The sequence below is a fragment of the Zingiber officinale genome, chromosome 8A (genome assembly GCF_018446385.1).
Source record: "Zingiber officinale cultivar Zhangliang chromosome 8A, Zo_v1.1, whole genome shotgun sequence".
NCBI classification, from domain to species: Eukaryota; Viridiplantae; Streptophyta; class Magnoliopsida; order Zingiberales; family Zingiberaceae; genus Zingiber; species Zingiber officinale.
This window is the reverse complement of record NC_056000.1, coordinates 14,899,142-14,912,411: the sequence shown is the minus strand read 5'-3', so window position 1 is coordinate 14,912,411 and position 13,270 is coordinate 14,899,142. Positions and strand designations below refer to the sequence as shown.

Below are 13,270 nucleotides of genomic sequence, written 5' to 3'. Positions count from 1 at the left end.
ATAACATTAGTCAATCTTTAATCACATTTTAATACATTTGAAGAAGCCAAAATAAATAATGGACACCATATTTGGACTCCTTGCAATTTTAGAAATCCACAGGAACTGAAATGGGTGCAATCGGAGCTTTCTAGGTCGATCAGTGGGTTTCGATCAAAACCCACTGATGGACCTAGAAAGCTCCGATTGCACCCATTTCAGTTCCTATGGATTTCTAAAATTGCAAGAAGTCCAAATATGGTGTCCATTATTTATTTTAGCTTTTTATAGATGTTAACAAACAAAATCAAAGAATCGACATAAAAGCCCACGTTGGGCCTGATATGGAATCATATCAGGCCCAATATCATTCCATATCAGGCCCGCGTTGGGCCTGATTTGAGTCCATATCAGGCCCAATGTGGGCTTTTTTGCTGATTCTTTGATTTTACTTGTTAACATCTATAAAAAGCCAAAATAAATAATGGACACCATAATTTCACTCCTTGCAATTTTAGAAATCCATAGAAACTGAAATGGGTGCAATCGGAGCTCTCTAGGTCCATCAGTGGGTTTTGACCGAAACCCACTGATCGATCTAGAAAGCTCCAATTGCACCCATTTCAATTTCTATGAATTTCTAAAATTACAAGGAGTGAAAATATGGTGTCAATTATTATTTTTGGCACTCCTAGTGGTGGACCAGAGGTTTTGAAAAACTCTAAATCTCTCTTTCTTTCTTTTTTTTCCTTTTTTTTTGTTTAGGCCTGATATGAAGAGATATCTGTAGGACCGTCAGATTCGATAGAGGGGGGGTGAATATCGATTCGAAAAACAAGAGTATAGGCGCAGCAGAAAAGTAAAATAGACACAGTTGTTTTACTTCGTTCGGAGCCTGTGACGACTCCTACTCGAAGGCCCATGGTCCTTGACCACTTTTGTTGGGCAATCACTAGCAATTCGAAATAATGATTACAAAAGAACCGTACAGTGAATGCTAATGAAAACTAAAAACAAAATACCGACAAGAAGGGAAACGAGTGGAGCGTAGTGTCGGAGCTTTGTTGGCATCGCACTGAACGTTGAGCAGCAAGACCAGCAGCAGAAGAATTCTCAGCTTGATTGTATTTGAAGCTCTGCACGGGCTTCTTTATATCTTTGTTGGCGCTGGATCCCTTCGGCGCACGGAATCTGACGTAACTACCTGGCCGTGATGCTCCACGTGGCGACGACTCGGTGGATATAATTTGCCTTGGCGTCCGGATCCCTTAAGGCGCCGGATCTCGGCGGGACCTCCGGCACCGGATCCTCCGGCGCCGGACCACCTTGTTCAATCTCCTTTTCACGCAAAACAAAGTTAGTCGAGGCAATATATATCCTGAAAACATATTATTAGCACATTTGTAATAGTATGAATTAGCATAAGTTAGTATGACTTAGATTCGTCTTTCCGGGGCCGGAATCTAGTCACGATCTCGACTTAGACATCCGAAATGGATCTAAGCGGATCGGCGCCTAATGTCCCTTCCGGGAACCTCCCCAGTCACTCCCCTCCGGTGACTTACCTCACTTACCGCCAGAGGCGTCAGCCCGTCGACCTAGCTGGACTTCTCGCCAAACGTCCGGTCAGCCCGTCGACCCGCTTGGACTTCTCGCCAGCTATCCGGTCAGCCCGTCGACCTAGTTGGACTTCTCGCCAAGCGTCCGGTCAACCCGTCGACCCGCTTGGACTTCTTGCCAGCTATCCGGTCAGCCCGTCGACCTGTCTGGACTTCTCCTGCACACTCGATCAAAGTGTCAGACAACAACAAAACTAACTTAAGCTATTTGTCATTCATCAAAACCTGGGTTAAATCGTTAGTGCTAACCGCACCAACAATCTCCCCCTTTTTGATGGAATGACAACCTGGTTAAGTTAGTGAAAGCATATGCAAGAAACAACATGCATTTGTGTGGTTTTAAAGTTAGTTTGTGTTTTCAAATTGGTTTAGCTAACTTAACCACCTAACCCTCCTCCCCCTTTGGCATTCATCAAAAAAAATGAACAAGGGTAAATAATCATAGTGAAGAGTTACTGTAACAGGTAATCAAATTTTGAAAGATAAAATTGCAATTTTTAACACCAAGTCAGAAAAATTGTCAAGTTGACTTGGGTAAGACAGGTTGAGTTTTGAAGTTTAACTCTCAAGCGTGTGGAAATTTTCAAAATAGGTTTTTCAAATTTACTTTTTATGTTTAAATAACATCTACTAGGTAAATTTTTCAATTTCGATTTTTCAAAAACAAATCAAAAATTAAATAATTTTTCAAGAAATAAAATTTTTGCCAAAATTACTTTTTTTTTAAGGCTGATTTGATAAAGGCTAAATTTGGAAATAGTTAATTTTTCAAATTAGGTTTGAAAATTGGGTGGGAATAAACTTTCACATTTTTTAAATACTTAGTTAAATTTAAATTTTGTAAATCAATGTTCAAACATAGGTTAGGTTTTAAAAGGCATTTTTCAAACACACAAAATTTGAGTTAATTCTCCCCCTGAACTTGATATTTGACTTTAACCAGCTGTCTAACCAATTAGGTACTCACTAGCTATCAAAAGATAGTAGCTTTCACATGGTTAGTCAGATTAAGTTGATTACAAGCAATCAGTTTATATTTGACTTGACTGATTAACTTTAATCTGATTAATATCTGAGTTGTATTTAACGTCCAGACTTATGTTGATGCACTAAAATAAGCATCTTAAGTCCAGACAGTTGGCCTATGCATCTCACCCCTTTCTATGTTTGTCAAACACAAGTAAGGTAAACCTAGGGTGTTGGTGAGATGCTCAAAAACTAGTCCTATGGGTACATGCTTTCTAAGGATTCAAAACTAGTCTAAGGCCAAAACTGTTTTTGAAAATCTAAAAATGGTAAGTTTTTGAAAACATACAGTTTTAACTTATAAGTTAAAAAACTAGTTTTTAGAAAAAATTATAGTCTACCGAGATAGAACATAATCAATGTAGGTCTGAAATATCACTAGATAAATCCAAAATATTTTACAAGTAGTGTAGCTACAGAAGTAGGTCATCACTAAAGCTACTGAGATGATGAAGGGGGTGGTCCAGATCCCAAGGATCGAAGAAGTGCCATCAGCTCAGTGTGTCGGGTGTCTCCGGCAGCTCGTAACTCGGCAACCTCTCGCCGTATGTCCCGATGAAAATCAGAGTTCTCCTGCTGGAGACTCGCCATAGCTCTCTCTAGTCCGGTCATACGGTCGGCTAGAGTGCGGGGAGCGTGTCGTGGTGCTCGAGCTGGGGGTGGTGGTGGAGCCGGTGCGGCTTCCTCTGGAAATAGTGCGAGCATGAACTCGTCCACCTGTGCGTCTGGATCGGGCTGGTGTTGTGCCCCCCTCCGCCAAGACATAGTCCCGTCATCTCTATCTATGTGGATACCGGCTAGGGAAAAGTTTCGAGCGGCTATAACATCGAACTCGGTCATATGGGCAACGTCTCCCCTAGTGACATCAATGTGCAACGAGGACATATAGGCTGTCAGAATGTGACCAAATGGTATATGGACTCGACTGTCAGTCACAAATCCAGCTGAATAGATGATGGTGGAGAAGATGTGTAGGCTAATGTCAATGTCTAACCTATGAATCAGGGCATAAAGTAAGAACGAATGGAATGGGCGCATCACAGCGATGTCCCGAGTAGTCAGTGGTAAAATGCAAAGGACTACAACCCTATAAAGAGCGTAGTCCTGGACTCGAAGTTTCTCTGACCTAAACTGTGTCACAGTGGGTTCTCTCTCTCCGAAAAATACGAATAAATCGTATCGAGAGTAATATGTGAGTAGGGATCTTCGAACGGTAGATCCCTCGGAGGATAGCACAAAAAGGAGCAAGTAGATGGACGCAACTCTAAAAACTCTCGGATAGTCGTAGGGGAAAATACGATATCAGTGCCTGCTGCCCTAGTGGTATAGGTGAAATCGTCTACTTTTACTAGGTTATTGCAAAATTTGGCACACAGACTTATGTTTATTGGACTGGTACATTCGACAAGGTTCGTTAAGTTATAGTAGCCTATAACCTCTAAAGCAGAGGGACATGACCTTAGAAAGAACGATCTATCTATGCAGGTAGTCCTTATGGCCTTATAAATAGTGGACTCAAACTTAATCCTAAGTTCGTCTGTGGGAAACCTAGGGTCTGTACTAGCATTGGAGGGTCCAGCACCAGTATTTGTTCGTTTCTTACTGTTTAAAAAAATATTCTAAGAGAGTTTGCAAAGATAATTTCAAATAAAATTTCAGATAGGGGAAGAGGTTTTACCGAGGAGCCATCGATAAATATAGATCTGACGACCTCGGTTGAATCGCGACAGCGTCTTCACCGTAAGAAAATTTTAGTTAAAAGTACTTTCGCGCTGAGGTTCGAAGTGAACCTTGGTAAAAGTGAGAGTGAGTGGTGCAAAAATTGGGGGCGCCTGCTGCCCCTTATTTATAGGGGACTCCGGGCACCCGGATCCCTTCCGGGCGCCCGGGGTTGATTTAGGGCGGGGCGCCCGGATCCCCTCCGGGCGCCCCGGAGGGGAATACCTGGGGCGCCCGCCCCTGGTTTTTGACTGATTTTTTTTTGACTGATTTTTTTTATTTTTTTATTTTTTTATTTTTTTATTTTTTTTTTTTAGGTTTTGGAGTTAAGTTTTAAAATTAAAATTTTGAAAATAATTTTTAAGTTTAAAATTTAAAATTTTGAAAATAATTTTTAAGTTTAAAATTAAGATTTTGAAAATTAATTTTTAAGTTTAAAATTAAAATTTTGAAAATAATTTTTAAGTTTAAAATTAATTTAAAAATTAATTTAAGTTTAAAATTTTTGAAATTAATTTTAAAGCCTTATTCATCTCACCCGATCTATATTATCAATCAGGAAATCCTATGATTTTGTGAGATGAAATTGGTTTAATTACCGAGTTTTGGTTTAACTTGAGTTAGATTCAGACTTAGCTTTGGTTTCCACAAATAGGCATTCTCCGAATAAACTTCTAAGCTTGGTGAGTCACATGGACATCATTAGAAATAACCAACCTTTCGAGGTTTTCCGAATAGTCCTATCCACGGAACTTAGTACTAAATCTTGGTCTAACTAGTTAGGATTCGTTTAAGGGTAGCTTCGGTCAGTTCCACTTGGCCAAATGCACCAGATCGAAACCATATCTTTCTAGACATGCGATGCCCAAGTTTCCCTAACGTACTATCATCCAAAAATTTCACCAATACCATGATTCAAGTTTAAACTTGGTCTCTAATTCTAATTGCCCTGCCGGGTTTGTTAGTTTTGGGTTACCCTGTCGGGTAAGTTAGTTTTGGAGGTGCCAGCTATTCTGGAGCCTCCCCCTGAATTATTGGCCATTAATTTAAGTTTTGATTTTAGGCTTGTGTCGATTCTTTTTATAGTTATAGTTAACTTGGTGATAATTTTGTTGTTTTTTAAACTGTTTAGATTTTGAATTTGATTTAGGTTTGTATTTTGAATTTTGGTTTGGTTTATTTATATAATGTATTTTTTCTTTAGGTATATAATATTGATTAAGTCCTACTTGCGTGGTTAGACACGCTTTCGGAACCCAAGCTAGATTGGTTGACTTGTATTGGGTTATTAATGATTTGAAGGTTTAATTTGAATTCGACTTATATCCTAGTCCGGTTTTATTATAACATGCTTTTTGATTATTTAGGATTAAGTCTAAATTTTTTGATCTTGTTGTGAATTTTTCTAACATCTCCTTTAAATTGTTTATTTCATTTTTTAATGATAAATTCTCCTCCTCAAGTGTTAGATCTTGAGTTGGATTTGAATTTTTTAATTGTTCCTTGAGGTTTTGATTTTCCTCAAGAAGTAATTTGTTTTCATTTTCTACTTTGGTTAATTTACTATTTAAACAAGAAATGATTCTAAAGAACTTTTTGTTTAAATTAAGATATACCTCATTCGAGCCTTCGGAAATGAGTACGGACTCGTGGCTTGTTTCGGGTTCAGACTCGTCTTCATCTTCCGACTCATTTTCAGTTTCGGCTTCGCGGGCCATCAGTGCGAGGTGGCTCTGATGTTTCTGCTCTTCTTCCTCTGATTCGTCCGAGGAGTCGTCCCACGTTGCTTTGAGTGCTTTCTTTTTTGTTGGTTTTGGTTTGTCGAACTTTAGTTTTAGGCATTCGTTCTTGTAATGTCCCTTTTTGTTGCAGCCGTAGCAAGTCACGTTCTTTTGTTCTGAGGGAGAGCTGATCTTTTGAAGATCCTTTTTGCTGAAGCTCCTCTTTCTCCTGGTAAACATTTTTCTTACCAAGTTCACCAGGTGTTCTTCGTCTTCAGAATCTTGATCGGAGTCTTCTTCAAATTCAGGCTTGCTTTTCTTTGAGGAACCCGCAAATAAGGCTACACCTTTCTCGGCTCCAGCATTAGTTTGTTCGTGCAATTCTAATTCACAAAAAAGCTCATCCAATTTTAATTTAGAAAGATTCTTAGAAATTTTGTAGGCATCCACTATTGATGCCCACAAACTGTTACGTGGAAAGGCGTTTAATGCGTACCTTATCAAGTCTCTGTTCTCCATCTGGTGGCCTATCGCATGGAGACCGTTGAGGATGTCCTTGATCCTCGCGTGGAGTTGATTCGCTGTTTCTCCTTCCTGCATTTTTATATTAAAAATTTTATTTAAAAGCAGGTCTCGTTTTGTTACCTTAGCATCGCTTGTTCCTTCGTGCAGCTCGATCAGTTTGTCCCACAATTCTTTATCGTTTTTGTGTGGACCGACTCTGTTTAGCTCTTCTCTTGTTAGTCTGCACTGTAAAGTGTTGATCGCTTTGTTTTCTGTTGACGCTTGATTCTTGAGATCTGCTGTCCAGTCTTCAGGATCCACTAGATTCCCGGCGTTGTCCACTGGAATTTTGTAAGGTCTTGTAATGCTCATCCACTGGTCAAAGTCAGTTTTAAGGTAGACCTCCATGCGCTTCTTCCAGTAAGGGAAGTCGTCCCCGTTGAAGAGTGGAGGTCGCACTGTGCTGAATCCTTCTTGTTGGGACATTCTGTGCACAGGTAAATAAAAAATATCCCAAGACTTGGATTAGTAGTGCGGGAGAAAAAAAACTAGATTCGTGTTGCACTAATTTAAATTGATTAGAGAAATATTAAGTTAACGAAACACCAGTTTTTAAAATAAAAAAAATCAAAAGAAAATTCACCCCCTGTCTGATTGGTGGTTGCACCAAATCAGAGCGGAACTTGGCTCTGATACCACTTGTAGGACCGTCAGATTCGATAGAGGGGGGGTGAATATCGATTCGAAAAACAAGAGTATAGGCGCAGCGGAAAAGTAAAATAGACACAGTTGTTTTACTTCGTTCGGAGCCTGTGACGACTCCTACTCGAAGGCCCGTGGTCCTTGACCACTTTCGTTGGGCAATCACTAGCAATTCGAAATAATGATTACAAAAGAACCGTACAGTGAATGCTAATGAAAACTAAAAACAAAATACCGACAAGAAGGGAAACGAGTGGAGCGTAGTGTCGGAGCTTTGTTGGCGTCGCACTGAACGTTGAGCAGCAAGACCAGCAGCAGAAGAATTCTCAGCTTGATTGTATTTGAAGCTCCTGCCTGGGGCTTCTTTTATATGCTATTCCGGGCGCCTGGATCCCTTCCGGGCGCCTGGAATGCGACGTAGCTGCACAAACCGTGATGCTCCACGTGGCGACGACTCGGCTGGATATAATTTGCCTTCCGGGCGCCCGGATCCCTTCCGGGCGCCCTGATCCGGGCGCCCGGACCACCTTGTTCCAGAAATCTCCTTTTTCCTGCAAAACAAAGTTAGTCCGAGGCAATATATATCCTGCAAAACATATTATTAGCACATTTGTAATAGTATGAATTAGCATAAGTTAGTATGACTTAGATTCCGTCTTTCCGAGACCGGAATCTAGTCACGATCTCGACTTAGACATCCGAAATGGATCTAAGCCGGATCGACGCCTAATGTCCCCTTCCCGGGAACGCGTCCTCACAGTCACTCCCCTCCAGTGACTTACCTCACTTACCTGCCAGACGTCCGGTCAGCCCGTCGACCCGTCTGGACTTCTCGCCAAGCGTCCGGTCAGCCCGTCGACCCGCTTGGACTTCTTGCCAGCTATCCGGTCAGCCCACTGATCGACCTAGAAAGCTCCGATTGCACCCATTTCAGTTCCTGTGGATTTCTAAAATTGCAAGAAGTCCAAATATGGTGTCCATTATTTATTTTGGCTTCTTCAAATGTATTAAAATGTGATTAAAGATTGACTAATGTTATTCCTATATTCTGCCGACAGAGGAGAGAGAGAAGTGAGAGAAATATAATGAAGAAAAGAAAAACAATAGAAAAAGTCAAATTATCAGGAGGGTAAAATAGGAAATGCTTTTAAAAAAGTGCACTCTTTGATAAATACCAAAGTAGTGTACGTCTTTTGGTAAATTTAGATTTTTAAGTGCGCCCTTTGATAAATTACCGTTTATTATATCCTCATTTTACCTTTACCTTTGGCTCATTCATCGGTCGCTGTAAACCGTACTATCTCACGTGCTATCTTACTTTCATCGAGCTAAATTTAATATAGGACAAAAAAATAGTCTTCTTTGCTATGATCTCATAAAGAAAAGAAATGCATGACCCGTTTGAATTTCCTTTAAAAATAATATAAAATTGTTTTATTGTAAATTAAAAAAGATATAATATCAATCATTGCTATGAACACGACAGACAGAAAATTATATTTATTTGAGTTGTTATAGAAATCTCATATGATCCAATAAGTCTAGACTGGTCGACAATGTAATTAAGATGATAAATGAATCAAATATTTATATTCATGAATAAATTTAATATATAATTTAATAATAATTTATTTATATTTATTCAATATATATAATTAAATAAATAAATAAGTTTGAATAGCTCGTTAGATTAAACAAGTAAATTTAAATATATATATGTTCAGCTCATTAACGTTCATGAATAATATTCGTGAATAATATTCATAAACTATATTCATTAATAAAATTCTTATCAATATACTAAATAAAAAATAAATAAATAAATTTAAATTATCAAGTTCAATAATCAATCAAACAACTAAAAATATTAAACAAGTTTGAATTGAGAGCTGGATAATATCTAAATAAATCAAGCTTGAACCAAGTTTGAATTGAGAGTTCGATAATATCTAAATAAATCAAGCTCGAACTAAGCTTAAGCCAAGCTTGAATTAAGAGTCCAATAACATCTAAATAAATCAAACTCAAGTGAAGCTTCAAATAAGTTCAAGTTCGTAAAAAATAAGCTAAGTCAAGTTTGAATAATCATTTCAAAAGCTTGGTTCAGTTTTCGCGTAAATTAGCTTAGCTCGACTCAGTTATCTTATCAAATAAACTTGAACATCTCAAAACTCGACTCGGCTCGGCTCAACTAAGTTCAGCTCATTTAACATTATACATATGACATGAGAAGATCACCATACGAAATTAATCAATTTAACTGTTACGTTGATTGGATTTTGTTTCCCAAATTTATTTATGGATCAAATCTACAAAATAAAAGTCAAAATTTGTTCAGTTTTTATACATGATGGTAAAAGACGAATACGTTCGCTCCCAGCGCCCCCGTCAATCCGTCCTAGGACTAACACGGAGAAGGTAAATCACGGACGACTACTAGCTTTTGGAATAATGACTAATACATAAGGGAGATATTTACCTCAGTTTTGTCGAGATTCAAATCTCGGACTTTATGATGACAATATCTTATGCGCTAACCACTAAATCGTCTCGAAGGAACTGTTCAATTTTCATATACATGAAAAATAATTATGTCTTATTTATATCATCGGAAAACCCTAAGATCTTTCATTTAAAATGTAATTGAAAGTTAATTAGTTTACTTAATTTCCATGTAAATATTTGTCGTTATTTCTTATAATTTAGTAGGTTTTATTTTTCATTATTCATTTGAAGTGCTTGAAATTGATTTGATTTTGCTAAAAGTTAAATAGGTAAATTTTTCGCTTATATATCAATTAACCATTCCACTTCAGTAAAAGTGTTCAGCATGGACTATAATTACAAAGACTCGCCGTGAACGTGGAATGGTGCGTTTGGCTGCCCCAGACTGCTGGCCGGCTAGAAGTCCAGTAAGTGCATCCACTCATTCTCCCCGTCAAGAAATGAATCCATGGAGGTGAGATCGAATTCGGCGTGGAGCTGATCAAAGCCGCCTTCCGTCTCCCGCAAATTCTCGTTCAGTCCCTGGAAGAAGAAGGCGTCGTCGTCGTCGTCAAGCGACAAGGTGAGGCGTGGATCCTCCACCACTTCCTCTGCACTCTTTGGAGCCTCCTGTTGAACTAGCAGCAGTTCTTCTGAGGGATCAACTGATGGCAGCAGCTGCTGGAGCTCCTCTAAATAATCGAGTGGCGTCTGCGGCGCTGCTGCCGGCGGTGGTTGGAGAAGTGGGAGCTGCTCTTGCTGGAAGAATGTCCTGGTGCACCTCTGGGCCTTGGTTTGGATGACAGCGGTGATCTTGTCTGGACCAGGAGCCGCTTCTGTCCCTGCTCTCTCCGGAGATGGATCCGAGTAATTACTAGTAATATTAAGGTCATCTTTGTTGGCTTTGGATGCTCCGCGAACTTTCTTACCCAAAGTTGTGTTCCAGTAATTCTTGATTTCATTGTCTGTTCGCCCTGGTAGGCGTCCTGCAATCAGAGACCACCTGTACACAGACATTATTTTAAGTCGTTTTGATCGTATGATCTACAGTAGACATAACTTTCGACGTCATATATATTATTTACGTATGAAATAATTCATACGGAACCAATAATTAATAAACCCTCTCGTCACCAGTACCTGTTGCCCAGGAGTTTGTGGAGTCTGACAATGAGTTCTTCCTCGTCGACGGAGATGTTGCCTCGCTTGATGCCGGGCCGCAAGTAGTTGAGCCACCGCAGGCGGCAGCTCTTCCCGCACCGATTCAGGCCTGTTACATATCACAAACTTCATAATCTTCGACACGGCATGAATTAATGCGAATAATGAGGTATATGTATGTATATAGATACGTCATGCATGCATGTGTGTTTTGGGGATGATTTGATCACCTGCTTTCTTGGGGAGGTTCCTCCACTTGCCTTCTCCGTAAGTGTTGATGTAGGACACAAGGATCTGGTCTTCCAGAGCAGTCCATGCCCCTCTGTTAATCCCTTCCTTGGCACAGCACGGCTTCCTCCCCATCTCTTCTCTTGGCTATCTGATGGTAAGTAACATTGAATTCATTCGCCATATATATAAGGTAGAAGGCCCAACAAGTCATTGTTCATAGAACTGGTGACGTCGCCAATGATCACTCATTGAATTCTATGTTTTTGAAAGTTAGATAGAAAGGTTGTTAGAGGAAGAATTTTAAATCTACGTTGCCGCAGCCCTGTGAATTCGGACTCTGTGTGTGTGCGTGTGTCAGTGTGGGTGCATGGTGAATAGCAAAAGCAATTAATTCAGCATTTAATTAAAATAGTTGCTCACTGCTCGTGCCAAATGTGCGGCATCTATCAATATTTAATTATTCAAGAAGATGAACGACATCTGTTGCTCATTGATTGACTGGCTATATACAATTGGGTGCGTAATATGGAAGAATGTGATTCTAATTTGAAACTGGACATTAAATCAATTTTCTTCTTCTTTTTGTTCCATCAATTTTTCAAGATATTCGACATCAACCCAATGGGTTCTTAGATGAGATTGAAAATTAAGAAGAAAAATTAAGATATCTCAATCATCAAACCATCACCGATGTTATATCATCTTAATTAAGTATAACTTAGAATAATATGCTTCAACCGACCAAGTTATTAAATATAACCTAGAAAATGTGTGGAGAAATTCAATATATATATATGACCTTTAAACATTTTCTACAGTTTGAAAAATCGACCATTAATTGATCCAAGTTAGTACGTACCTCCAAGATAAGCTAATTAACAACATAATTTCGTCTGCATTTCAAAATAATTTCCATAAACATATATATAATATTTCTTATGCTTGTAATGTCAAAATAGCATGAAACATAATTGTGTATTATTATATTATTATATATTCTCAGTAAACATAAGTATGAATTCTACACATATACAAGCAAACAAATATTTTATCTAAATAAATTTATAATCGAAAAGGAAGCCTAACTTCCCCAGATATCTCATCTTCATCATCAATCTATAAAACTTGCACATCCTAAGTAAAAAAACACAAAAGAATCGATTTACAGATAATCATCAACGATGAATTAATACCAATGTTAACAGCAATTGATGATTTAATATCCTCAAGTCCAAATGAATATCGACTTGTAAGCGTATATAAACTATATGTATTTCAAATTAATTCGATAAATAAATCAGAGAATAAGGCCTTCCAACGACTAGTCCACTATAAGGATGGTCAGCCAACAAAGAAGATCCACCAAATCCCTTGATAATTTATTATTCTCATTTAATTTCTTGCCCCCTTGCCAAGTCCCCTTGGCCCAGCAAGAACAAAAAGATATTCTCTTGCAGTGCATTGCCCTAAATTTTAACATAATTGTCATCATAAGACTAAAAACAGATTCAAAACATAGTTCAGTTGGTGAAGATGAAATGATCTACGATGCATGCTTCTCCTTGTTACATCTAGTTCGGAGATTAAGTTTAAAACCTAGCTAGACGTCTGAGTCCTCACCTCACAAGGATGCATCAACTCTTTCAACAAGCTTTATAACATTTTGATTACTGTTCCGGCCAAATATCATGAATAGTTAAACCACTGGTCAATGAACTTATCAATGCACATTTTTTTAGAAAATTGTTGATGACCGAGATGAAAGAGTTTGAATTGCACTCTAAACGAGAGTTAAACTCGTCATGTGGGATGGATCCTGGGGCCACTTTGACGCTCAAGTTAGAATTTGTTTGAAGTGATATATGAGAAGAAGAAGATGGAAAAGAAGGATAGAACCTAGTCTCAGATTTTAGGAAAATGGAGATCTCTTGTTATTACCTTCGTGAGTATTTATATGGTTGTCCATAGGGTGATAAACAAGCCAAGCGAAATCAAACTTTGAGGTTTTCAAGCGTGTTTGATAAGGTAATTGAGCCAAGCTGAGCTCAGTTTAAAATGAACCAAGCTTTTGAAATGATTATTCAATCTTGACTTGATTTATTTTTTTATGACTTAAGCTTATTT

General features: G+C 38.6%; 1 protein-coding gene across 1 annotated transcript; it reads right to left on the bottom strand.

Moving 5' to 3' along the window:
* Positions 1–10,125: 10,125 nt before the first annotated feature.
* On the bottom strand, positions 10,126–11,296 carry LOC122011630 (transcription factor MYB1-like). Its single transcript, XM_042568009.1, has 3 exons — positions 11,146–11,296; positions 10,895–11,024; positions 10,126–10,757 (listed from the first exon to the last, which is right to left on the bottom strand). The coding sequence occupies exons 1-3, from the start codon at positions 11,276–11,278 to the stop codon at positions 10,172–10,174; spliced, it is 849 nt and encodes a 282-aa protein (XP_042423943.1). The 5' UTR covers positions 11,279–11,296; the 3' UTR covers positions 10,126–10,171.
* Positions 11,297–13,270: the final 1,974 nt, after the last annotated feature.

Bases quoted from the DNA above. Each gene is read 5' to 3' on its own strand.
- LOC122011630 (XM_042568009.1), bottom strand. From the start codon at position 11,278: ATGGGGAGGAAGCCGTGCTGTGCCAAGGAAGGGATTAACAGAGGGGCA. The intron at 11,025-11,145 runs GTGATCAAATCA...GATATGTAACAG, and splicing joins GAACCTCCCCAAGAAAGCAG to GCCTGAATCGGTGCGGGAAG. The intron at 10,758-10,894 runs GTACTGGTGACG...GTCTGTGTACAG, and splicing joins CACAAACTCCTGGGCAACAG to GTGGTCTCTGATTGCAGGAC.